Source organism: Nothobranchius furzeri, chromosome 17 (assembly GCF_043380555.1).
Source record: "Nothobranchius furzeri strain GRZ-AD chromosome 17, NfurGRZ-RIMD1, whole genome shotgun sequence".
Taxonomy (NCBI): Eukaryota; Metazoa; Chordata; class Actinopteri; order Cyprinodontiformes; family Nothobranchiidae; genus Nothobranchius; species Nothobranchius furzeri.
This window is the reverse complement of record NC_091757.1, coordinates 53,102,507-53,128,823: the sequence shown is the minus strand read 5'-3', so window position 1 is coordinate 53,128,823 and position 26,317 is coordinate 53,102,507. Positions and strand designations below refer to the sequence as shown.

At 43.8% G+C, this 26,317-nt stretch overlaps 2 protein-coding genes across 2 annotated transcripts in view; one reads left to right on the top strand and one right to left on the bottom strand.

Moving 5' to 3' along the window:
- Nucleotides 1–3,422: 3,422 nt before the first annotated feature.
- prxl2c (peroxiredoxin like 2C) lies at nt 3,423–5,091 on the bottom strand. The gene is made up of 6 exons (XM_015972885.3): nt 4,816–5,091; nt 4,564–4,632; nt 4,423–4,476; nt 4,080–4,185; nt 3,861–3,995; nt 3,423–3,775 (listed from the first exon to the last, which is right to left on the bottom strand). Exons 1-6 carry the CDS (start codon nt 5,074–5,076, stop codon nt 3,645–3,647), a joined length of 756 nt encoding a protein of 251 aa, XP_015828371.2. The 5' UTR covers nt 5,077–5,091; the 3' UTR covers nt 3,423–3,644.
- A 494-nt stretch (nt 5,092–5,585) lies between these two features.
- fbxl17 (F-box and leucine-rich repeat protein 17) overlaps nt 5,586–26,317 on the top strand; it is a 364,664-nt gene continuing 343,932 nt past the window's right edge. Inside the window, exons 1-6 of the mRNA XM_054731566.2 lie at nt 5,586–5,785; nt 7,980–8,482; nt 13,053–13,445; nt 15,157–15,279; nt 15,410–15,667; nt 15,813–15,944. Of these exons, the coding sequence (XP_054587541.1) occupies nt 8,000–8,482; nt 13,053–13,445; nt 15,157–15,279; nt 15,410–15,667; nt 15,813–15,944 (1,389 nt within the window). The 5' untranslated portion in view covers nt 5,586–5,785; nt 7,980–7,999. The remainder of the gene's footprint in view (nt 5,786–7,979; nt 8,483–13,052; nt 13,446–15,156; nt 15,280–15,409; nt 15,668–15,812; nt 15,945–26,317) is intronic.

Genomic DNA, 26,317 nt, shown 5'->3' with positions numbered 1-26,317 from the left:
TGAATGTGGGGTTTTCATTAGCTAAGCCATGATCATCACAGTTATAACAAATTAGGCTGAAATATCTGGCTTTGCATGGAATGAGTCTGTCTCATAGATTAGTTTCACCTTTTAGGTTGAATTAGTGACATAAATGAACTTTTGCACCAGCTTCTCGTTTTTCCAGTTTCAGCTGATTTTGGTTTTGAACCAGCCTGTTTGAGACGACATTCACAAAAGGTCAAATTCTGCTTTGTTCGTTTTCTTAAGTCAAATTACTTTATTAAATAAATAATTGCATTTCTAATAAACCGAGTCTCTCTTAGCAGTGAAGCATTTTTCATACTTTACAACGAAGGCGAGACTGGGTTTTAGCCCCAGCAGCTTCTATGTGATGGAGGAGGAAGAGAGGTCTGCTGGAGGCTGCTAGCACTAAATCAGATCAAAGCCACAGCTTCATTACAGTTGCCTGTATTTGATATAGCGCCTTCTAGAGTCATGTAACACCCCAAGGTAATTTTACAACACATTCATTCACACATTCACACGCTGCTGGGGATGAGCTACGATGTAGCCACAACGCACTGACAGAGAACTGGCACCACCGGTCCCTCCGATCACTACCGTATGTTTGGGTGAAAACCCTTAAAAAATTACTTTGGGTGACATTAAGCTAAAAAACAAAATATTATTGTTCATGCATATGTAAAAATGTTTTTCTAGAGGGTCTGCCATATAATTAATCAATTAATTATGCACACATTTCGCTGATCATTGTGCAAATATGCAAATGTAGAGTAGGACAGCGTCAAAATTAGAAACTTTTTGATATTTTTTTGCTAATTATTTCACCATCGTAAGTCAAACCGCTTAGAAAAGTTAAAGCACACCTCCCATGGCCGAGCCGACTGTTTTGATATCCAATGTGTGCGGGTGCACGCCGAGCCCTGCTTGTTGCAGCAGCCGTTAGACCCGTTTCAATGTCCTCGGAGGAATAACAATAAAGGCGATTAATGTCAAAACCCCCCACAGGTGCATAACAAGGGCCCTGCTTGCTGAAGAAGCAGCAGGTCCCTTAATAACAAGATTACAGGTAAACACACAGAAGCAATAAGCTATTATTTTTACTTTCAACCACAAAAAAACAACAAACAAAAGAACTACGCAGCATAAGGGACACAGACATACTAATGCACATCCAGAATTGCACAAGTATTGAACACATACAGAATATTGCATTGACGTTATTGTGCAACAGGAAAATGCCAGTACCAGTTAAACTGAGGAGTTATACACCCTTACTGCAGATGGGATGAATGACCTTTGGTAGCATTGTTTTACATCTTTGATGTCTCAATCTGCCTTCTTTTCTCTATTAGATCTATATATTCTACTTTCTTGATTATTCTATAGTTAATGTGGTTTTAAAGCATGTGCTGAATGAGTGAACTTTACTCCTGCAGCTCTGCTCTCTTTTTTTTCGTGTCCTGTCTGGCTGTGAAGCAAACAGAATTAATGTCTGAATGCTGGTAACAATTAGCCTGGCAAGCCAGACTATATATGTGAATAGCATTAGCAAAGCAAGAATTTGGTCTAGTTCACTAGGCTAGGTAACAAGCCTTACAGATTTACTCTCAGGTGGAGCATCAAACCATCTGCTTTTAATGTCACGCCTAATACTTAAATCTTTATCGTTATTGTTTTTTGAATGGTTTGTAATTTCGACCGGACACGGAGACAGAGGTGAAAGAGAAAGGAAGAAAGGAGGGGGTGGGGTGGGGGGTGGGTCCAGGTCCGAAAAAATAAGCAATGATGGACAAGAGTCTGCTTCTAGACCTGCAGAAAAGGGACACACAACAATACATCAGGAGCAAGCTATCACTGCGTCAACTTGATGAGGAGCTATAAACTCAACATTGTTTAACTGAACAATCACACGATAATAAATCACAGTGCATTAAGTGCCCACCACAGCCTTAAGACATGTGTTGAATGTGCCCAAGTCCATACTTATGAGAGCACCATGTGAGCACCTGTGTGTGTACACGCACTTGTTTATGTAAGGTTTATCTATAGGAGCGTCCAATAGAGAGTGTGAGGGGCCACAGATCTGCCCCACAAAGATGTGTAGGAGACGGGGGGAGCTCCAAGTCCCAGAGATCCAGGAGCTGCCCCAGAGCACAGGGACCCCAAGGAGACTGCAACCAGAAAGGCCCCCGCCCCCCTCGAGAGGCACAGAGGATCACCCCGGGGGGCCACAACCAGCAGCCGGCAGAATCCCGGGAGATATCAGCGGCAAGCCCACAGACCCGCCCGCAGCCTCCCACCCCCCAGCCGGCCGAGCCCGGGACCCAGCAACCTGGGACCCAGGGGCGACCACCCCCACCGGGGACCCAGCACAGCCCAGGGACCCAAATCCCACGAGGCAGCCACCGGGATTGATCAGGCAGACGCCAAAAATCTTAAACCCCCTGACTCGGGAGCCACGAACACTCGGGCAGACCAAGGCACCACACCGGCTCTGCTCTCTAACCGACTATCATGTTTCCATTCCCACATTCAGAGCTGGAGGTGATAAATGCACCCAACTGCAGACGCATTCGGCTTTTGCCACAGTATGCGCTCATCCACACTGAGAATAAAAATCAAGTATGTTTTTTATTTAAAGTTCAAATCAATTTACTCATAAAAACCAAATCAATAGATTATGGGATGATACAAGATTTTATTCACATTGTTCCTTTTTTTTAAACACAGCAACTTTAAATTTATTTAGAAATGTATTCAAATGTGTATTTATAAATGTGCCTGGACAGCGTGTATTTTGTATGGGTCATTTCTATCTCATTTGGTCAAATGTCTATTTGCTCGTAAATGACAACGTTGGAAGTATACACACGTAAAATCCAGTACAACTACGCAACAGTCTCGCTGGTTTAAAGACGAGACATCAAATAAACAACTTAAGTCATCCTGTGGAGCAAGATTTTCAGCAATGGTCCCAAAAGATGAAAAGCATCTTTAAAACACTGAATACTTCTATCCATCCATCCATTTTCATTTGCTTATCCAGGGTCGGGTCGCAGGGAGGCCCAGACTTCCCTCTCCCTAGCCACTTGAGCCAGCTCTTCCGGGGTATCCTCAAGTGTTCCCTGACCAGCCGTGAGACATAGTCCCTCTAGCGTGTCCTGGGTCTTCCTTTAGGGCATCTCCCGGTTGGACATGCCCAGAAAACCTCACCAGGGAGGCGTTCAGGAGGCATCCTGACACTAAATACAGTAAAAATTAAACAAAAAGAAACACTTGTCGGTACAAAATGGCGACTTTTGTCAGTTACGACAGCTGTATTGTTCTATCAAATCCAGAAATAAAATGGTGAGTTTTGGTAGTGTTTAGTACTCCGTCTCCTCTACTGATGTGGATTAAAGCTTACCCAACCACACACACGCTCCACATTTACCTTGGAGAATAATTTAGAGGTATTTAAGGAATGAGAAAAACAAACATCCCTCACAAATGCCTCCGAGGGTCCTTGTCACCGCCTTCTGTGATATCAGAGGTCACTCTAACTTATAAAGTCTACCAACTTGAGAGCATGCTGCATGCCCAGGTACTGCATGACATAACTGGAGCCTTTTGAAGCGGTCTTTGTGGCACGCAGGAAGCTACACATGGATGATCTTTGGTTCATCGCTGAAGTCCAGGGTCTGTCGAACTCCAGCGAGCTGAAGGAGCCAGGAAATGGGCATGTGATCCAGGCGGTTCAGATCAAAATGCACAAAGTGAACTTGAGAGTCTGCAAAAATAAGAAAAACATAAGAGGAAGGATGAAGAACATATAATACAAGCAGAAAAGGACACCATGTGTTAAGATGGCTTACCAGGTCCTGCAATGATGGCTCCACCTTGCTGATGCAAGTCGCCCTGAAAGTCAAACGCGGGACTAGTCATGGCTCTCCATATGCTCTTCATTTGACCCATAAACAAACCAGACTTCACATGGGGGCTGGGGCGTGCTGAAGGCACAAACACAAGGTGCAAAATGATATGATGCTACATCACAAATCTCGCTGAAGCTTTAAACCTGAATCATAACATACCAGAATCTGTGAAGGTCTCCTCCCTCCTCATCCCAAGCTTTTGGTAAAGGCATCTCTGTGGGTCCACATAGATTTCATAGGGATACCCCGTCAGCATGCAGAATGGCTATGAGCAATAGAAGAGCACATCTCATGTTTGTGTGTAGCAAGACTCAACGCAGATCACATATTTCCAGTGATTAAATGTTGCTGATTTAGTTTCTGCTGGAGCATAAAAACAGAGATGCACCAATTCTGGCTTCAAGACAAACCAATTTCCAATTTTTCTTTAAAAAAAAAGATTTCAAACATGCATTCATTTAAATCAATAAAAATATTAAATTAAATACAAAAACTAACTCACCTCTATATGATGATAAGAAGACTGACCAATCACAACCAGTCTGATTCCTGCAACCTGCAAAGTCACGTGCATGAGGAATTTCTGAATAATAAAACAGCTATAAACATTATAAACATTTGGTTTGCAGCTTAGAAAACTCACCTCCAGAGCTTCTCTTGGTACTTTGCTCAAATCATCAACATACTCTTTGCAGCTGTAACACAAGAAGTTCTGCAGGAACGGAGAGAAGTAACAATCAAAGGAACTTTTCTGTCCACCAGAAGTTTTTTAAATACCGCATCAAAAGTTCATTTGATGCATAGCATATATTAAAACAAACCTGTGCTTAAATTGTTCATTTAAATGCAATTAATCAACAGCACAAAACCTAATGAAGAACTTTTTGTTTCCTACCCGCACGAAAACGATGACCGATTTCCTGTCCTGATATAAACCTTTGAAAGGGAAAGAGTTTCCGTGTCGGTCGTGAATTAAACAATCTTCTACTTCTTTGAGATTAAGATCGACTCTTCTGGTTTCTTTTCCCCAGCGCTCCCTGCGAACTTGTTGGGTAATTGGTGAAACGACTTCAGCCATGTTTCCTGGAGCTTCCCAGCACGCAGCGCTATTTTTGGGAGTTGCCTTCACGGCTGGAGGAACAAGCAGCTGATTCATGCCCACAAGCTGCAGGGCGTGTGTGTGTGTGTGTGTGTATGTGTGCGCGCGCGCGTGTGCAAGAAATGGCCTTTCTAGTTGTTTTTCTTTTACATTAGTAGGATCATGAATACTACACCAAACATGTTTGTTACACCAGAAATATGAGTATGACTGACGCTTATTATTGAAAAGGTAATGCATCACAAAGTGAAACGTAGATTTAACAAATATTCCTGAACAGTACTCTTAGAACTCAGTGTAAGTTATATTCCTTGAGAAATTCTTTATCAGAGTGATCTAAAACCCTGAAACGATTTAGAAAATGTGACTTATTTATTACAAAGAAAACTTTATTTAGAGGAACACTGTGGATAATTTAGCTGGGGGAGTTTGCAGGTGACATTTAGGAATTCTAATTGATCATTTTGTAGGGATAAAGTTGCAAGATAACTGTTAAAAATGCGTTTCGAACATAAATAACCGACGCTCGTTCTGTTCCCATGACGAATTGAAAAACTCCCTCGTCGGCTTCCGTCGTTCTGCCCTCGCGCTGCGGAAGTGCTGCACAGAAGCCCAGTGCTGTTTGGATTAAGACCGCAGCGGCTCGATTCCAGGTCTCCCCGTGGCCGTATCTCTTCCTTCGGGACCTGTCAGCGCTGGTTTTGGACGTTTACTACAGCGGTATTATGCGAGCATCGTTCGGAGTGTGGCCGCAGCGTGTGAAGTGGTGAGAGCTACAGCTAACTTAAACTTAGCATCTGATGATGACTGGCCTATCAGAACACACCGTTAGGATCTTTTTTCCCCAGTGGTTTCAACTGACAGGATAACTGTGAGTCAATATCGGACATAAACCCGCAGAGAGCTCGGGTACAATTCTAAACCGGATGTTTTAGACTGCGTTTGTGTGTTTGCGCAAGCTAAACAAACGACCACCTGTTCACTGTTTACATCTTTGTGTTTTCCTTCGACAACAAACAGACGAGACATCTCTGCAGATGTTTCTGCTGATGATCAGCTGAAAGTTAGCCGTTGACAACAACGTTTGCTTATTTTATGACGAGGAAAATAGTTGCTCTAAGCTTCCTCATAGATTTTTAGGATCTGCTCTGTCGTTCTTTGCATAACTGTGCAAACATTGACAGTTTAAAAATATTTTGCATCAAATCAGACATTTTGTAATTATTTACAATAGATAAGCAAGATTTCTTCAGGAAATTTCAAATGTCCTTCATTTGGACTGACTTCTCTCATTTTCTGATAATTTTAACAAAATGTCTTTCTTTTTGTTAAGCCATTTGTGTGAAATCTATTTTATTATATTTTCATAGTTTGTCATCCAGAATTAGTTTAAATTTTTTCTGTTTTAATTTTTTTTAGAACAGCCGACTTTAGATAAACAAATGCAGAAAAATATAACAAAAACATGTGGTGGTAAACAGGTTTTTAAGAGGGCATTAAAATTAATTTCATAAGGCCCTAGATAATGCGCAGAACCCTCAAGCTCCCAGGCCACTGATAGAAGAACTGAGATTGGAAGGATGAGACTACCCGCAGAGGGTGAGATGGGAATTAAAAAATAATAATTATATAACATAAAAACAACATTTAATCAGTATTAAATAGTTCATTCTCGACAGCTGTCGAAAAGACAAATTTTTTCAGATTTCTTGAATACAGTTCATGTAAAAAATCCAAATGTAGCACATACCACCTAAAATAGTTAAATTGTATGTTAACAAGGTGATGCCCAGTGAGCTGTCTGCTGACGTACACCCCCGTCACCACTGTGGACTCCTTCCGCTTCCTCGGAACCACCATCACACATGACCTTAGGTGGGAGCCATCCATCAGCTCCCTGATCAAAAAGGCCCAGCAGAGGATGTACTTTCTGCGGCAGTTGAAAAAGGCCAAGCTGCCGGCCCAGATGATGGTGCAGTTTTACACGGCCATCATTGAGTCCATCCTCACCTCCTACATCGCTGTGTGGTACGCTGGAGCCACAGTGAGGGACAAACATAGACTGCAGCGCATTGTGCGCTCTGATGAGAAGGTGATTGGCTGCAGCCTTCCATCTCTCCAGGACCTGTACGTCTCCAGAACTCGGGGGCGTGCAGGTCGGATAGCAGCTGACCCTTCGCACCCGGGTCACAGACTTTTTGAGCCGCTTCCCTCAGGCAGGAGGTTACGGTCCATCCGGACCAGAACCTTTCACCATAAGAACAGCTTCTTTCCATCTGCCGTTAGACTTGTGAATAGATTATAAACACACAACCATGCTCGTCTTCTGTACTCGACACAAAGATACGTTATCGGCCATGTTACCATTACCTGCCATTTTTTATCGCTGAAAGTTTTATTCGTTTTTTTTTATTCTATTTTATTCTATTTTTAATCTTATTATTCATGTTATATGGAGCACATTCGTACCGAAGCAAGTTCCTAGTTTGTGAATTGTTTGTTCACTGACAATGGCAATAAACCTATTCTGATTCTGATTCTGAAAAGTGACATACAGCAGTTAATCAATCTCTCTGGTCCTGTTTCAGACCTTCGCTGAATTTGTACTATTTCTTCAAGAAATTCTTTCAAATTCTGTTCGGCTGGTTTGCTGTCATTTATTCACACTCTAAATCACGCTGTCATTGGAAATTAGGGAAAAAGCAGCAGAAGTCTAAAGAATACACTTCTATAATTAACAAAAGTTGTTTAACAACATGACAATGAATGCTTTGCTCTTTGGAAGCTACATATATAAAAATAAATGTAGTTTAGGACTTCTGCATTGTATGCTTACTGTCTGCCAGAAATTTAATGGCTTCATTTTTTTTTTACTAATGAGGCATATTTTAATTTAGATTTTGGTGTAACGAGACATGATTTACGGTCATTTTCTAACAAATGCATTCTTGATCTTCTAGAGTTTCGTTGAGTCATCTATATGGGCCATCTTCTCTCCAAAAATGGTTTACGCCTGAAGAAGAGGACACGCAAACTGAATCACAGGAAGAAGAAGAGGAGAAACTGTTTTCTGCGGGGGCCCTGCATGCTCTGCTTCATCATCCACAGCAACAACCGTGATCTCGACGAAGACAGCGACCAGCTGGAAGCCGGTGTCAACGGGTGCCGTCACAACAGCGTTGCTGGAATCGGTGTCCCCGGTGTTTGCGGAGGTGGCATCAGCGCGTCGGCCGCTTCCAAGCTCGCTGAGCGATACGCAGCACTCGCATCTCCTGAGGACTGCTCCAAGTTCTTGCTGTCGCAGAGAGAACTCGCTATCTGGGAAGGCCAGGGGAGGAGTCTTCTGTCGGCGGTTCCTGCTAAACTAATTCCACCACCGGTGCTTTTCCGGACTGCCGGTGTGTCTGTGACTGTGCCCATTCCTCTGCCTGTGCCCACCTGCGCCAACGACTGCTCTGAGATGGTAAGCATGAGCACTCATAAACACTCCAGCTGGTGAAGGTTCAACTTTCAAAAAAAAAAAAAAAAACAACATTTGTTGACAAGTTTATTGGCCCTACAGATGTTCTGATCACATTTTTAGCTCCCGATCCAAGTCATTTATTTGATTTGGTGTGTCTGTCAATACCATGTTCCAATCCGATACTTCATCAATGCATTAAAATAGGAAGAAAAAGGAGAACACCTTCAAGTTGTCCTTTAAACTTTTTATTATCATTTATGTATTTCATTCTTTCTATACTCATGTCATTTCCTTAGTTTTTCTGCCAAAAACCTCAGTCTTTCAGGAAGTACATTGATGTGAAATGTGTCAATAACTAATATTTAAAAGTTGCCTCGTTTCAAATTGTTTAATTACTTCCTCAAAAGGTGGCTGTAATGAGTGATGCATGATGCAATACGACAGGCCGGCTTTTTCCTGCACAGAACCTGACTCCACAGTGGCTGTAGGTGATCCAGGAGGCTACAAAACCTGACATTTTGTTGTCTGTAGACAACGTCTCTCTGTTTATTAACATATCTTTCACTGGCAGCTGGCACCGTGATTTTGTGTCAGTTGCTGCAGTGAATTGGAAGTATTAGTAGGGGATTAGGAGGACCAGTGATCCATGAGCCCTGAAGAGAAAAACCAAAAGCGAGAGAAGAAGTTTGTTTTTGTCATGCAGCTCTGTCTTTTCCACCATATTCAATACCCAAAATGCACACATTACAAGTGACTGTTGCACTGCCTTTGTTATCCAACCTAAAATGTGTCCAAACTGCAGACATTTTTGCTCTCCTGAGGCGACACGTTAGCCTCCAAGCTACCATCTACACGTTATGGTGTCTGAATCCCTGCCTGCCTTAAATTGTTTAACGTTTTGGAGTAATTTTTGTCCAAGAACCAAAGAATATGGATTTAGGTGAAATTGTTTAAATTACAACTAAGTCACTGTTATTTTGTTTAAAAATCTAAGTCTCAGGATGAATTCAAAAGGTTATTGTGTTGTTTTTTACAAGATTAAATCTGATCTTTTCCACCTGATTCCGATCGTTTGAAAATCATGTGATCGGGACGATTTCTGATCATGTGATAATTGTCGTCGTCGTCGTCTTCCTCCACTTATCCGGGTCCGGGTCGCGGGGGCAGTATCCCAACTAGGGAGCTCCAGACCGTCCTCTCCCCGCCCAGCTCCTCCGGCAGGACCCCAAGGCGTTCCCGGACCAGATTGGAGATGTAACCTCTCCAACGTGTCCTGGGTCGACCCGGGGGCCTCCTGCCGGCAGGACATGCCCGAAACACCTCCCCAGGGAGGCATCCAGGAGGCATCCTGACCAGATGCCCAAACCACCTCAACTGACTCCTTTCGATCCGGAGGAGCAGCGGTTCTACTCCGAGCTCCTCACCCTATCTCTAAGGCTGAGCCCGGCCACCCTACGGAGGAAACTCATTTTGGCCGCTTGTATCCGCGATCTCGTTCTTTCGGTCATTACCCAAAGCTCATGACCATAGGTGAGGATTGGGACGTAGATCGACCGGTAAATCGAGAGCCTGGCTTTCTGGCTCAGCTCCCTCTTCACCACGACAGATCGGCTCAGCGCCCGCATCACTGCAGACGCCGAACCAATCCGCCTGTCGATCTCCCGATCCCTCCTACCCTCACTCGTGAACAAGACCCCGAGATACTTAAACTCCTCCACTTGAGGTAGGACCTCTCCCCCGACCCAGAGTTGGCAAGCCACCATTTTCTGGTCCTTAATTGGCATCCCATATTGTTTGTTCTATATTCAACCCTTATCAGAATTTGCTATAATTAGATCAAATTAAACTAATGTGAATCTCTTAGAATAAAAGAAGATGGTACCTTTAATCTAGAAATTTAAGAATAACCTAATGTTGTTGTTGTTGTTGTTTATTTTTCAGTTTTTTGGGCTCATGTGACTTTTTGTGTCTTCACGTTGTAGCAGAAGAACCGCAGCAGTCATAAGTCAAAGCTTTGCTTTAATTTGCTCCTATTGAGAAGTCTCTAATGCCCTCACACACTAAACTACAACAAAAAGCCCATGTCTGCATGTTATCTGTGTCTGTGAAAAAACACAAAAAACCCACACACACCATGGATAACAGCTGCCAAGTAGGATTTACCATCTGCACTTACTTTCCCACACTAAAGGGATGTTGTCTAGGTGCTTTTATTTAGCTGTGAAAATTTAAAGTCTGGCAGGATGACAGTGGGGCAAAAAGTATTTAGTCAGCCACCAATTGTTCACGTGCTCCCAGCTAAAAAGATGAGAGGCCTGCAATTTTCATCATATGTATACCTCTGAGGGACAAAATGAGGAAAAAAAATCCAGAACGTCACATTGTGTGGTTTAATATTTTCTTTTTTACTAATTATGGTGGGAAATAAATATCTGGTCTCCTTCAAACAAGCAATATTTCTGGCTCTCACAGACCTGTAGCTTCTTCTGTAAGAGGCTCCTCCATCCTCCACTTGTTACCTGTAATAATGTTTATGTTTATATATTTAGCAGACGCTTTTGTCCAAAGCGACTTACAAGTGATAATCGGCATGTTGGCCTTGAGGCTAACAACAACAATAACAACAACTTGACATCAGTCATGGAGAGGAGGGAATAAGGAGTGGACAGTAGAGAGGGGGGACAGGTGCAGGGAAGGTGCTAGTTTAGAAGATGCTCTCTGAAGAGCAGGGTCTTCAGGAGTTTCTTGCTAATTGAAAAGGAAGCCCCTGTTCTGGTAGTGCTTGGAAGGTCATTCCACATTTGTGGAACGATGCATGAGAAGAGTCTGGATTGTCCTGAGCGTGGTGTAGGCACTGCTAGCCGACGATCCTGTGATGACCGGAGCGGCCGGGCCGAGACGTAAGCCTTTGCAAGAGGATTCAGGTAGATGGGAGCCGTACCATCTCGCACTTTGTATGCTAGTGTTAGCAATTTGAATTTGATGCGTGCTGCTAGCGGTAGCCAGTGGAGCTCAATGAACAGAGGGGTGACGTGTGCTCTTTTTGACTGATTGAAGACCAGACGCGCCGCTGCGTTCTGGACCATCTGAAGAGGTTTCACAGTACAGGCTGGAAGACCAGTTAGAAGGGCGTTGCAGTAATCGAGGCGGGAGATGACAGTAGATTGCACCAGGAGCTGGGTGGCATGTTGTGTTTGGTATGGTCTGATCTTTCGTATGTTATACAGCACAAAGCGGCATGAACGAGCAACAGAGGCAACATGATCTTTAAAGGTCAGGTGTTCATCATTCACAACACCCAGATTTCGAACTGCCTTTGAAGGAGCCAGAGATAGGAAGTCATTTTGGATTGAGATATTGTGCCGTATGGATGGTTTTGCTGGGATGACAAGTAGTTCAGTTTTAGAGAGGTTGAGCTGGAGATGGTGGAATTTCATCCCTTTTGATATGTCAGAGAGACAGTTTGATATTCGTGCAGAGACAGTGTGGTCGACCGGTGGAAAGGACAGATAGAGCTGGGTGTCGTCTGCATAGCAGTGGTAGGAGAAGCCATGTGATCGAATGATCTCACCCAGTGAGTCACCCGTTGGAATGTTATCAGCATAAAAGACACCTGTCCACAACCTGAAACGGTCACTCCACTATGACCAAGACCAAAGAGCTGTCAAAAGACCCCAGAAAAAAATTGTAGACCTGCAACAGGCTGGGAGGACTGAATCTGCAATAGGTAAGCAGCTTGGTGTGACTAAATCAACTGTGGGATCAATTATACAAGACCACTGATAATCTCCCTCCATCATAGAGATCCAGAAGAGGATTGGGACAATGTCATATGGTCAGATGAAGCGAAAATAGAACTTTTTGGTAAAAAATACTTGTTGTGTTTGGAGGAGAAAGAATGCAGAGTTGCATCCAAAGAACCCCATACCTAGTGTAAAGCATGGTGGTGGAAACATCATGCTTTGGGGATGTTTAAATGCAAAGGGACCAGGATGACTGATCCGTGTAAAGGAAAAAGTGAATAGGGCCATGTATTGGAAAATCGTTGGAGAGAGTTAAAAGACTGAGTTGCCCAGCGACAGCGCCAAAACCTCATTGCTCTAGAGGAGATCTGCGTGGAGGAATGGGCCAAAATACCAGCAACAGTGTGTGGAAAACCTTGTGAAGAGTTACAGAAAACGTTTGACCTCGATCATGGCCAACAAGTATCGAGATGGACTTTTGTTATTGACTAAACACTCATTTTCCACCATAATTTGCAAACAAATTCTTTAAAAATCAGACAATGGGATTTTCTGGATTTTCTTTTCTCATTTTGTCTCACGGTTGAGGTGTACCTATGATGAAAGTTACAGGCCCCTCATCTTTTTAAGTAGGAGAATTTGCACAACTGGTGGCTGACTAAATACTTCTGTAAATGAATTTGTTACTTAGGTTACTTTTAAACATCCAGTAGCATCTGTCTTCGGAGTCTCCCGAAAGTCTCCTCAGACTGTTTCTGTTAGAGATCTCAACAACCTGCTGTGACAAATCGGACTCACCTGGTTGATCCGTGTGTTTCTTCATGCAGGTGTGTAAGAGGAAGTGCTCAGAAGTGCAGAGGTGCACCCCTTCTAAGCAGCCACACTGTGCCTTCGCTGCTGCTGATGGAGAGCTAGAGCATGACAAAGTGGGGAGAGGGGAAGACGGAGGGGGTGGAGAGGCTGCTTCGAACTCTAAAACTGGCCACTGCCACCTTCCCATCTGTCCAATTCCCTCCTCCTCTTCCTCCTCCTCATCTTCTGCTTCCTCTTCTTCCTCACCTGCTGACGGCTGCTGTGGTTTGGGTCTTCGTCCTGATTCATCAGATAGTTCAGACTCATCACCCAGCGGCCTGAATCACTATGACGACTGCCAAGCAAGAAGTTCTGATCCTGCTGATCACTTAAGCATCAACCACCTGCCTTCCTCCATCCTTCTTAAGGTCAGATACTTTGTATGTTTTAAAGGCGTCCCAAGCATTTAAAACTACATTTACCTTGTTGAATATTGGCAATTTGGTGTGCCTAATGTAGCTTACCTATCTGTGCTGTTTCTGACCTGCTTTCCTATGTAAATGAGTAATGCTGTAATGGTCACAGAGAAAATGTTTGTTCTGAGAAAAGTCAGTTTAACATGTTAGAAAGAGACACACTACTACGCTACGTTAGCATTTCCCAAACCACTTCACCATCGACTATATAAATGCTTTGGTTACAGTAACGCTAAACATAAAACAATGCAAGCTTGAACTACTGCTAGCGCCAGCCCAAGCTAATATTAATGCTGTCCAAGCCAACGCTAACAGTTTCTCGTGCTACTGTCAACGCCAGCATGAGCTAATGCTAACCCTAGCTTGAGTTGCCAACTCTAGCCCGTGCTTCTTTTAATGCTAGCCTGAGCTAATGCTAACCCTAGCTTGAGTCACTGCCAACATTTGACGGTGCTTCTTCTAATGCTAGCCTGAGCTAATGCTAACCCTAGCTTGAGCTACTGCCAACAGTTGACAGTGCTTCTTCTAATGCTAGCCTGAGCTAATGCTAACCCTAGCTTGAGCTACTGCCAACATTTGACGGTGCTTCTTCTAATGCTAGCCTGAGCTAATGCTAACCCTAGCTTGAGCTACTGCCAACAGTTGACAGTGCTTCTTCTAATGCTAGCCTGAGCTAATGCTAACCCTAGCTTGAGCTACTGCCAACAGTTGACAGTGCTTCTTTTAATGCTAGCCTGAGCTAATGGGAACTTTAGCCTGAGCTATTCATATTGTCCTTGTTGGACAGGAGGGAAACAACAAAGATGAATGCTGGAGAAGCACTCACTTTACAGACTAAGAATGAACGATGGACAGATCCACAGCTTGGGGTCCTTGTTCTCTTCCTCGTTAGGCCTCATCTTACCCATTTAAAAGATTTTGTTACAAATCCACAATTACCTTAAGGGCTTCCATTCATTTTGATCTGATCTGCTATCCATCGTCTTCTTCTGTCTCCTTCAGAAGTTCTATGATGTAAAGACAAGTTGAGTTTACACACTTGACATTTAGCGCAGCCATCTGTAACTTTTTTACTGTGAAATCAACAAAATAAAAGGTAAAAAAAATGCTGGTTGGTTTTGGACTAGGTTTACAGAAGTATTAATGCATTTAAATAGTTCCTTTGATATCCATCATGGTGAAACGGGTGTATGAGTAGCATGACGTCACATGCAATAGAGCAGTGGTTCCCAGCCTTTTTTCTTTTTACAAGGACCTCCTTTCCCGTGTTCAAGAGAAGACACGGCCCCCCCAACCCCAACTCCTATGCGCATGCACACAATTTAAAGTGACTAATTATAAACTTTATACAGACACGCAGAGTTATGCCTCTTACAGAGTTTTGTTTGTACTATTGGGTGTGTTATCTGGATTTTAAAAACATTATTTTTACAAATATAATCTTGTAAACCTCACAACCTCAGCACACAAAAAATTGTGGGGACCCCCTTGGGGGGGTCACAGACCCCAGTTTGGGGACCACTAATAAAAAAGGCTGAAAGAACAGTTTCCAATTATGTAAAAAAAAAAAACAACAACAACCATCCAGTATACCTTCAAACATACGCTCTTAAAGAGAAACATATTGGTAGATGAGAATTTGTTTTTTTTTTCTTTCCAACAGGTTCTGTCCCATTTGACCGTGAGGGAACGCTGTCTTTGTGCTTCTCTGGTTTGTAAGTATTGGAGAGACCTCTGCTTGGACTTCCAGTTCTGGAAGCAAATTGACCTCAGTGGCCTACAGCAAGTAAGAGACTTGTTTTCTCAGAAATTACTCTTTAATTTCAGGAAAGTTGCAAAAAATCACGATACTCGTTCACTTAATGTAAGACAGAAAAACCTCTTTCCCCCCCCTCTTTGTGGTGTTTGTTTCTTAGGTCAACGACGATCTCCTTGTGAAGATAGCTTCTCGGAGGCAGAACGTGACAGAGATCACCATCTCCGATTGCAGGGGGGTCCATGACCACGGTGTGACCTCCCTGGCCTCCCACTGTCCAGGCCTGCAGAAGTACACAGCCTACCGCTGCAAGCAGCTGGGTGATAGCTCTGTGATAGCTTTGGCTACACACTGCCCTCTTCTGGTCAAAGTGCATGTTGGTAACCAGGACAAACTCACAGATGCAGCATTGAAGAAGGTGTGTTTTAAAAAAAACCACTTGTGTTTCGCCAACAAATACTTTTCTTGTTGGCTTTACTTGTTTTTAGTTTTTACAGATAAAGTATAAAGACATTTGGAGTATTTATTATGTTAGAATGATTTATTTATGTTTTTGTCATCAGCTTGGATCAAACTGCAGCGAGCTGAGGGATGTCCACTTGGGTCAGTGTTACGGCATCACAGATGAGGGCATGATGGCCTTGGCCGGAGGATGTCCCAAACTACAGAAACTCTACTTGCAAGAAAACAAAATGGTCAGTTTGCCTTTTCTTTGTCAGCTAGCCGTCTGCTCCCTGCTTTCTCCTTGTCCTGTATAAGTTCTCTTCATACAGACACAAAGGCACGCGCACGCTGGTCGGGCAATGTGATGTTGGTGATTGAATAATTAGAAAACGAATGCAGCCAAATCTGTAGGCCACGACTACACACAGTTGTTAATTGATCAAAGAATAGATTTTTATCCACCTCTGGTTTAGATGTGTCAAATAATTGACAAATCATTTTCTTTTTTGCTCTCACTCTCAGTCTTCAAAACGAATACAAAAGCACCTGATCATAGACTGATTAAAAAACAAAACAAGGAAAAACAAATTAGCTTCAGGTTGCAATGTTTCTCTTTAATAATTTTATATTTTGACAAGTTTACAGTTTAAATTAACAGTAAAGTGTAAGAAAAACTTGTGTTTTCTCTTTTATCCCCCAAAATACATGTGAAATGTGTAAAAGTTAAATTAATTTGACACAATTCAAGATATGGATTGATAAGTATGCTAATTTGTAAATTTTTACACACACTCACGCATGCACAGACACACACACACACACACACACACACACACACACACACACACACACACACACACACACACACACACACACACACACACACACACACACACACACACACACAGAGAAAATAAGTGTCTTAACTGACCACCAGATGTCATTTTCTTTTCCAAACAGCTGACCAACTGATTCATCATTGAATGCCTTTCTACTCCCAACATCTCCTCTTTGAGTGACTGCTTTGAACTTTTAAAGCTAATTAATTCATTTCTGATATGTTATTAGTAAGAAGGCAGACAAACTCCGTTTCTGTTAACACAACACCCATCTTGCTCAGCCATCTCTCTTCTATAGTCATGACTCATTCTCCATCTTACTGCACACACGTTGTGTCTTAAGGTCCAGGTGCTGCACTTCTTCACAGTTAGTCTTTTTTACCATTCTTGATATTGTGTTTTTAAATCCATTAATACGATTTATTTTAAACATTTTAAACACAGTTTGTTTAAGTTAGCATCATGGTGCGTCAAAATGTGAACAGTATCCCCCTCCCTCACAAAGCATGGCCCTCTGACAGATTTCTTCTTTCCAAACGCTCGTTATCTCCATCCTCTTTGTTTCACTAATGCATTCCCATCTTTTCCCAGCTAATATTCCTTTGGAGTCGGTGAGTAATCATGACCTTGATGAATCGGCCCAGTGTAAATTGTCAGTATTAGCTCACTTTTTTAAAACCCCATTCATCAACTAAATAGTAAAGGAAATTAGCGATTAGGGCTAGGTGAGAGATTAATATTGCTGCTGATAATATTTCAGCAGGGCCGTATCGATTTCAGATGGTGATATTTCAGATGTGCGAGGGTTGCAGTTATTTAGCTTCCCATCATTAAGGCAGAGAGGAATGGGCTGTGCTTATACAGGAATTACGTCGTGGAAAGTGGTAATCTAGTTGCCTGGCCCACAGTTCCCATTAACTTGCCAGAAGTGATGATGACGGGGAAGCCTCTTATGCTCTCTGACAGCTTGGAAGACAGTTTCAGGTTCTCCACCTTATTGCTGATTTTATAGCTTTGTGGGAAGTGGTTGAAATTGCAGTCTCCAAATGAACGTGGTGCTTTGAGATCTAAAAATATGCTTCAACGTTTAGATTTTGACACCAAATGAGGGCTAATGGCCGAGTCACATATGAGGTGTATAGCAGCAGTAGCTCAGGTGGTAGAGCGGGTTGCCTCATGATCGGAGGGTCATGGGTTCGATTCCAGCTCCCGCCAGGGGTATCCTGCTGTTGTGTCCTTGGGCAAGACACTTCAACCAACTTGCCTGTGTTAGTGGTGGTCAGAGGGGCCGACGGCGCCAAATGGCAGCCTCGCCTCTGTCAGACCTCCCCAGGGCGGCTGTGGCTACAAGTAGCTTACCTTCACTATCAGTGTGTGAATGTGAGAGTGTGTGAAAGCGTCTTTGGGTGTCTAGAAAAGCGCTCTATAAGTTCAATGCATTATTATTATTATTATAGCTGTCTTGTACTTGGAGAACCTGGTTTCACACTAAATCAGAGAGATTAGAGACCACAAGAAAGGCTTTTCTAGAAGGTTTAAATATAAGTTTGTGGGAGCGTCGTTTGGGTTCAGTGAGCTGAGCCGTGAGACGGGCTGTTTGAATGGCAAAGTCGTGGGACAGAAGTGAAAGTGTCCTACTGAGATTCTCTCCTCCCCTCTTCCTACACCACATTCTTGTGTCTGTCTGTCCTAATCAGTCACAGATGAAGACGAGCCTTCCTCTCACTTTGATCTACCCGTTTTGTCCTCTTCGTTCTACAAAATTCAATAGTTAATTCTCTTTTGGGATGTGTCTTTGTCATGTGAGCACCCACAGATGTTGCTTTTCTCATTTTTCCTGCAGGGGTTTGTTTTTGGGAGTTAAGACTATATCAGGCTTTGGAAATGCTTGAATAGCTTTTAAGAGAAGATAATGACTAAAACAAACAAATGGTTGTTGTAAGAGAATAAACTGTTAGCTGCGGTGCTCTTGCAGGATGGAATATGTAATGAAAGTAACTTTTTTCATTTTAAAGGTCTTGTTCTCTGGAAAATCATGTAATACTTGGTCTTTTAAAATCTGATCAGTTGCAGATGCATCCCAAACAAAAGTATCCTCAACTCTTGTTGCTTGCATTAGCAGCAGAAGGGGATAAAAAGGTTCAGGGTCAGATAAAGCCGATCTTTTCTCTGTCTGAGGTAAAATTAGCATTCCTTTACAACGGTGCATTCATATTGTGTCCAGGACGCGTCATTTGGATTTCTAGGATGTCCAAGGAAGATCCTGCCTTTCTCGTCTCTGATTGGCTAGAAAGGCTCTACGACGATTGGCTATTTCATTTAACAGCAAACTGGCTGTCCTCGCTGCTGACTGTGTCCTGGGGGCACAGATCATCAGTGCCCCAGACAAGCTGGTTCTCAAAGTCAGAGACTCTCTTGGTCAGCTTGCTTCTCACACCAAACCTTCCGTCAGGAATCTTGGCGTGACCTTTGACCCGGCTCTCACCCTGGATTCTCATGTCAGCTCTCTTGTTCGCTCTTCCTTCTTCCATCTCAGGAACTTTGCTAAGCTGAGTCCCATTCTGTCCCGCTCTGAACTTGAGACAGTTCTCCACACCTTCATCTCCTCACGCTTAGACTACTGTAACTCTCTTTTCACGTGTCTGAGCAGAACCTCCCTGAACCGTCTACAGTTGGTTCAGAATGCCTGTGCTCGGCTTCTGACCAAGTCCTCCAAATACACCCACATCACCCCGCTTCTCCTCCAGCTTCACTGGCTGCCAGTCAACTTCAGGGTTCATTTCAAGATCCTGGTTCTGGTCTATAGGGCCTTACATGGACAAGCACCATCTTACATTGGTGATCTTCTTAGTCCCTACACCCCCAGCAGGTCCCTGAGGTCCAGTGACCAAAGCCTACTGGTTGTGCAGCACCAGGCTAAAGACCAGAGGTGACAGATCATTTGCTTCTGTGGCCCCCAGACTCTGGAACTCTCTCCCCCTGAGCCTGAGATCAGTGGACTCAGTGGTCTCCTTTAAAAAGCAGCTGAAGTCTCACTTGTTCAAGCTGGCTTTTGTATGACCTTCTTCACCTCTCTCTCTTTATTCTGCTCTCCCCACCTATTCCACCTTCCTCAGGATCCACTGATTTCCCTTTTTCCTATTCACTCTCTCTCTTTCTTAACATTTTTTAATCACAATTTTCTATTTTTTGCTCATTTAAAATATATTTTTAACAATTTTCTAAATTCTTTTTTATATTTTTACGTTTTTTGTTTTTGTGAAGCGCCTCATGGTTTTTATCTTGAGAGGCGCTATAGAAATGATACTTTCTTCTTCTTCTTCTTCTGCCACCAGCAGAAAGCTGTTTTGGGGAGTTTAATAATAATAATAATAATAATAATAATAAAAAACTTTATTAATCCCTCGGGTGAATTCCTTCGGGAAATTCAGTTTCCAAAAAAAGCAGCGCAACACCGACAGAGGTTACAGAACGTCAGAAAATATTATATAATAATAAAAATAGAAATAAATATAAAAATACAATTGAATTGCACCTTCCGGATATCAACGTCCTTAGCACCGTTGACCATTAAACCAATTTAACTGTTTAACAAAGGTACTTGCATTGAGGTATTGCACAGTGAAGTGAAGAGTCACTACAGCTTCGGTGTCCCCCCCTCCGTTGTCCTCCTGGTTCTCCTCCCTCTCCCCTCCAGAGAGGAGTTATACAGTCTGATGGCGTGTGGGACAAAGGAGTTTTTAAGTCTGTTAGTTCTCATCTTGGGGAGAAGCAGCCTTTCACTGAATAGACTCTTCTGTTTGTTTATGGCCGTGTGCAGAGGATGCCCAGCATTGTCCATGATGTCAAGCAGTTTTTTTAATGTCCTTTTCTCTGCCACTGACACCAACGTGTCCAGTTTCATGCCGACCACAGAGCCTGCCTTCCTGATCAGCTTCTCCAGCCTAGATGTGTCCTTCTTCGCTGTGCCACTCCCCCAGCACACCACAGCAAAAAGAAGTACTCCAGCAACCACTGACTCGTAAAACATCCTCAGGAGCTTCCTGCAGATGTTAAAAGACCTCAGCCTCCTGAGGAAGTACAGTCGGCCTTGGGCTTTCTTATACAGGTGGCCTGTATTGCATGACCAGTCCAGTTTATTGTCCATCCACAGCCCAAGGTACTTGTACTTAGTGACTACCTCCACCTCCTCCCCCTCTATCTTAATCGGCACTGGACCCTCTCTTGACCTCCCGAAGTCCACAACCAGTTCCTTAGTCTTTAAGGTGTTGAGTTGCAGGTGATTCGAGTGACTCCATGCGACGAAATCTCTCACCAGACCTCTGTACTCCGCGTCCTGATCATCCCAAATACACCCCATGATGGCTGTATCATCTGCGTACTTCTGAATATGGCATAATTCAGAGTTGTAGCTGAAGTCAGAGGTGTACAGGGTGAATAGAAGTGGGGACAGCACAGTTCCCTGTGGTGCTCCTGTGCTGCTGACCACAGTGCCGGACGTGATGTCCTTCAGCCTGACATACTGTGGTCTGTTAGTGAGGTAGTCAGTGATCCAAGCGACCAGGCAGGGGTCCACCTCCATCCTGTTCAGTTTTTCCTGAAGCAGACCAGGCTGGATTGTATTAAAGGCACTGGAAAAGTCAAGAAACAGGATCCTGACCGAGCCTTTTCCCCCATCCAGGTGTGAGTAAGCTCTATGCAGGAGGTACAGGATGGCATCCTCCACTCCGACACCCGCCTTATATGCGAACTGTAGTGTGTCCTGGGCATGTTGTACCTGTGGTCGGAGGAGGTTGAGGAAGAGCCTCTCTAAGGTCTTCATAAGATGTGATGTCAGTGCCACCGGTCGGAAGTCATTCAGCTCATTGGGCCGGTTCTTTTTGGGGACCGGAACGATGCAGGATGTCTTCCAGAGGACGGGCACTCTCCCCAGTCGCAGGCTGAGATTGAAGACTCGTTGTAGCGGCTCCCCAAGTTCAGTAGCACATGCCTTAAGCATCCTGGGACACACCTCATCTGGGCCTGCTGCCTTGCTGGGGCGAAGTTTCCTCAATTCTCTCGTGACCTGGTCCACTGTGACACTGGGAGATGATTGAGAGAAGTTATGAGGTAAATGATTGAAAAAGGGGGGTGTCATAGTGTCATGAAGGGGGGGATGTGAGGGAGGTAGGAGAGTGGTTAGATGGCTCTGTAGTAAGAGTGAGGGTGAGAATGAGGGGGAGGGTGTGTGGATTGTGGGCTGGTCAAACCTGTTGAAGAAGTAGTTAAGTTCGTTTGCCATCTCCACAGTCCCCCCCACTGTGTTTTTCTTAATGTTGTGGCCTGTTATAGTTTTCACACCATTCCAGACCTCTCTCATATTGTTCCTCTCCAACTTCTGCTCCACCTTCCTCCTGTAGGTGTCCTTTGCTTCCCTCAGGCAGCGTTTCACCTCCTGCTGTGCTGCTTTCATCTCCTCCTTCACTTTGCTCCTAAATGCCTTCTTCTTCATGTTCAGGACAGCTTTGACTTCCCGTGTTACCCACGGTTTGTTATTGGGATAACACCGTACCGTCTTAGCAGGGGCGACTGTGTCCACACAAAAGTTAAGGTAATCTGTCAGACAATGTGTCGCCCCCTCTATGTCCTCACCATGTGGGCTCAGAAGCACATCCCAGTCTGTGGTGTCATAACAGTCTCTCAGAGCATCCTCCTTTTCTGGGGTCCATTTCCTGATGGAGCGTGTTGTAACAGGCTGCCTTTGGACGAGGGGTATGTATTGTGGCTGTAGATAAACCAGGTTATGGTCTGACTTCCCTAGTGGGGGGAGGGGGGTGGCTCTGTATGCATCCTTCACATTAGCATACAGTAGGTCAATTGTCCTGTTGTTCCTTGTGGGACAATTCACAAACTGGTGAAAAGCAGCCAGAGTAGAATCCAGTGTGGCATGATTAAAATCTCCAGAAATAATAATGGCTATAATAAAAAGTTTAGTAAAGAAAATGTGAACTTGGCGCTATAATACACATTCCGTCCTGGTTTGCACAATATTTTATGTTTTATGTTTCATAAAAAACTGAAAAACGTAAAACGTGAATTTTAAATCTTGTTGCATTTATCAAACCGTTGGACTTACTTTAAATCTCTTGGCTCTGAAGCATTAGAGTACATAGGACAAACCTATGCACCTTACCTGGGTTACCTATTCTGCCAAGCTGTGTGCATCAGGTCTGTTTCTTTTCTAGAATAATGAAAACTGGTGAAAAATAGGTCTAAATCATAATCAGCTTTAACTTAATTTTTGATTAAATGATGCACATTTAATCTGATTATGAGAGATGTGCTCTAAGTTGTAAACGGCCTTAACCTATTAAAGCAGGATAGCCTAATAATGAATTAATAAGATAGCCCCAATAGAGCCAACAGATATAAAGTCAGTCTACAGTGTGATAAAATGCTACAAGAATTATTAGAAGTTCACATTTGATGTTTTTCAGGTTATTTTATGAAAGAAACTGAACCTGGTTTGTTGCAAAACAGGAAAGGATGTTTATTATAGCCATCAGTTCACATGTTCTCCAAAAAACTCCTCAAGATCTGGCTGTAAACATAAAAACCTGCAGCGAGGGAAAACACGAAATAGCCAATCGTAGTAGAGCCCTTCCAGCCAATCAGAGGTGAGAAAGGCGGGACCTTCCTTGGACATCCTAGAATTCCAAATGACGCATCCAGGACAGAGCAGAGCGTCTCTCGGCTAATAGAAGCTAATTATTAGCATTAGCAACTCAGCATCTAGTGGAACACATTCAAGCTTGGGGTATTTATGGAGATAACGCATTTTTACGACCCCCAGCTCGTCTAGGAGATGATGGTTTGAGGGCGTAAAGAAAAATGTGTGTAAAACCAGACCAACCCAAGATTTACTCTCTTAGAGGAGTTTATTAACTAAAAACACTGCTTTATGCAGGCAAAGGAACAATGAATACAAAACCGAAAGGATGTCCATACTGGGGAATTAATGATAATACAAAACACAAGGACCATCCAGGACTGGGCAAAGAACAATAATATTAATAAACACAAAACGCCGGGACTAAACCGGGAAACTAAGGGAATGAGTTAAACACAAAAAGCTCCACCAAAAGGGTGAGCTGAACTCTTTAACGAGTAATAATAAACACAAAAAGCTCCACCAAAAGGGTGAGCTGAACTCTTCAACGAGAATTTTAAAGAAGACAAAAAACGAGCTCTGAACTAGGAAGAATAACCAAACCACACAGGTTGCACAACGAGACTAAATAAGTCAGCTCTAGGAGGGAAAAGAGGAACACCAGCTTTAACACTCAGGCCTCTGCTAAGCTTCCCTCCTCGAATGACAGAGGGAGCTGCCTTTTAAAGGAAGCTCCCTGATTGAGGGATTAGCAACACCTGGCTCAACTGGAGCAAGGAGAACAGGAGGAGCACCGAGGCCATCTTGTGGCCACCAAACGGACAGCGTCCGTAACACCCTCCCCCTCAAAACAACAACTAAAATTTATTTTTGTTGTTGCCACTAAAAACAAGAGTGCTCCCACTAACTAATTAGAAACAAAACAACTAACTAACTAACTAAAATCCCTGGATCTCTGAAGGCGGGCTGATTAAACACAAAAATATCGCGCTGCGCTGATCCTCAGCGCTGCGGAGTGTCCCCGAGATGGTAGCTTGCGCTACCAACACTAGCCTTAAAGGGAGATCCTTACAGCTAAACCAAAACAAAACTACTTGGGAGCCTCAATCTGCGTGGCATCGGGATAGCGCGTCAGCCATCAAGTTGTCCGTCCCCTTCTTGTGGCGGACCTCGATGTTGAACTCCTGGAGGAGGAGAGCCCATCTCATTAGGCGTTGATTTGAGTTGAACATACGGTGGAGGAAGGTCAGCGGGTTGTGATCTGAGAAAACAACAGTGGTGAAATGGCTGCAGACATACACATGAAAATGTTGCAGGGACCAAATTAAAGCCAGAGTTTCCTTTTCTATTGTAGAGTAGTTGCGTTGTGACTGGTTGAACTTCCTGGAGAAATAGCAGACGGGGTGATCAAGTCCGTTAGCATCCTCTTGGAGGAGAACAGCTCCTGCTCCGGCGTCAGAGGTGTCAACCTCGATTTTAAATGGCCGGGACAGATCAGGAACAGCCAGGATCGGTGCACAACACAAGATTTCTAAGAAAGAGTAAAACCTGGGGACAGACTGGGGTTTAAGAAAAAGGAATGTCAGTGACAGGAGTAGAGCTATCAGCAGCGAGTGCAAAACAAGGAGTTTGTCCATTCTCTGAGCTGTTACTAAAACATCATGACTTATAGGGAAGTTCACAGCAACCTGGGGCTTCATAACAGCAGTGGTATCTGCACCGGAGTTGTCGTCTGCCAGGAAAGGATGCAACACAGAGTCACGGAGAGTTATCTCCGGATCCTTTTTAGCTTGAGCTCTAGTTATCACACAAGCAGGCAGAGGGGCTTCATCATGAACTTCGGGTTCTAAAATGAGTTCAGGCAGAGGTACGACCAAACCTCCAGCTGCATCATTTCCTAATATTAAATCAACTCCCTTTGTAGGGAGTTCGTCCAACACACCAACCAGAAAATCACCCGAGACTAAGGGACAGGTCAATTTAATGTGGTGCATTTCGGCCGAGACACCTCCCATCTCGATGCCTTGCAGCATCACCGAATAGCCGGCTTGGCTATCTTTAGAAAAGGGCAGCAAACTTCTTTTTATTAAAGTCAGGGAAGCTCCTGTGTCTCTCAAGATAACAACTTTTTTGTCAGCTTCAGAACCCGGAAGAGACACAAAACCCTCCGAAAGGAACGGCTTAAAGCAGGGACTGGGCTTTTCAGCGTGAGTTTTGTTACAGCAAGCTATTTCAGGTCGGTCCTTATTTGGAGAACTTCCGGTTCTACGGTTCTTTAGTTTCAGAGAATAACAATCACGGATGACGTGGCCACGTTTATGGCAGTAGAAACATTCGGGTTTTTCAGAATTCGAGGACGGAGTTAATCTTACACTGGGTCTGAATACACGGTTCGCGTCAGTACGAGTCTCTCTGACCCGGTGAGTGAGGGAGAACTCATCGGCGAGGAGAGCAGCTTCAGAGAAAGAATTCACTTTCTGTTCGTTCAAATAAAGAACCAGTTTTTCAGGCAGATGTCGTTTGAACTCTTCTATTAAAATGAGCTCCTTTAGATCAGACAAAGTGGAAATATGCGAAGCAGAACACCATTTCTCAAACAACATAGACTTCATGTGAGCATACTCAACATAGGACTGATTTAACTTAGGTTTCTCGAATCTGAAGCGCTGTCTGTAGGCTTCAGGAACTAGTTCATACGCTGTGAGTACGGCTGACTTTACCTTGTCGTAATCTGTACCGTCTGTTGGAGACAGAGCGGATACCACCTGAAGGGCCTTACCTGTTAACCTGCAAGTCAAGAGGAGAGGCCAGACCTCGCGAGGCCACTGCAGCGTCGCAGCGATCCGCTCAAAGGCAAGGAAGTAGCCGTCCACTTCTGTCTCCCGGAACTGGGGCAGCAGCGTAATGCATTTGCTGACATCAAACGGTGTCGTTTGCAACGGCGAACTGGCAGGTGTCACTGGATCTGGGCGAAACCCCGCACGGGAGGTAGACGAGTCATCAGGTTCTTGAGAAGGAGTCCATGCCGCGTCAGGAACGGACTTTTTGTTGCGTAGCTCGATCTCGAGCATCTTAAGCTGAGTTTCAGCGTCCAGTCTTTTTAAATCCATTTCATGGCGTAACCGCCGTTCGAGAG

Bases quoted from the DNA above. Each gene is read 5' to 3' on its own strand.
- prxl2c (XM_015972885.3), bottom strand. From the start codon at position 5,076: ATGAATCAGCTGCTTGTTCCTCCAGCCGTGAAGGCAACTCCCAAAAAT. The intron at 4,477-4,563 runs GTGAGTTTTCTA...GTGACTTTGCAG, and splicing joins TACCAAGAGAAGCTCTGGAG to GTTGCAGGAATCAGACTGGT. The intron at 3,996-4,079 runs GTATGTTATGAT...TTGTGCCTTCAG, and splicing joins GGAGACCTTCACAGATTCTG to CACGCCCCAGCCCCCATGTG.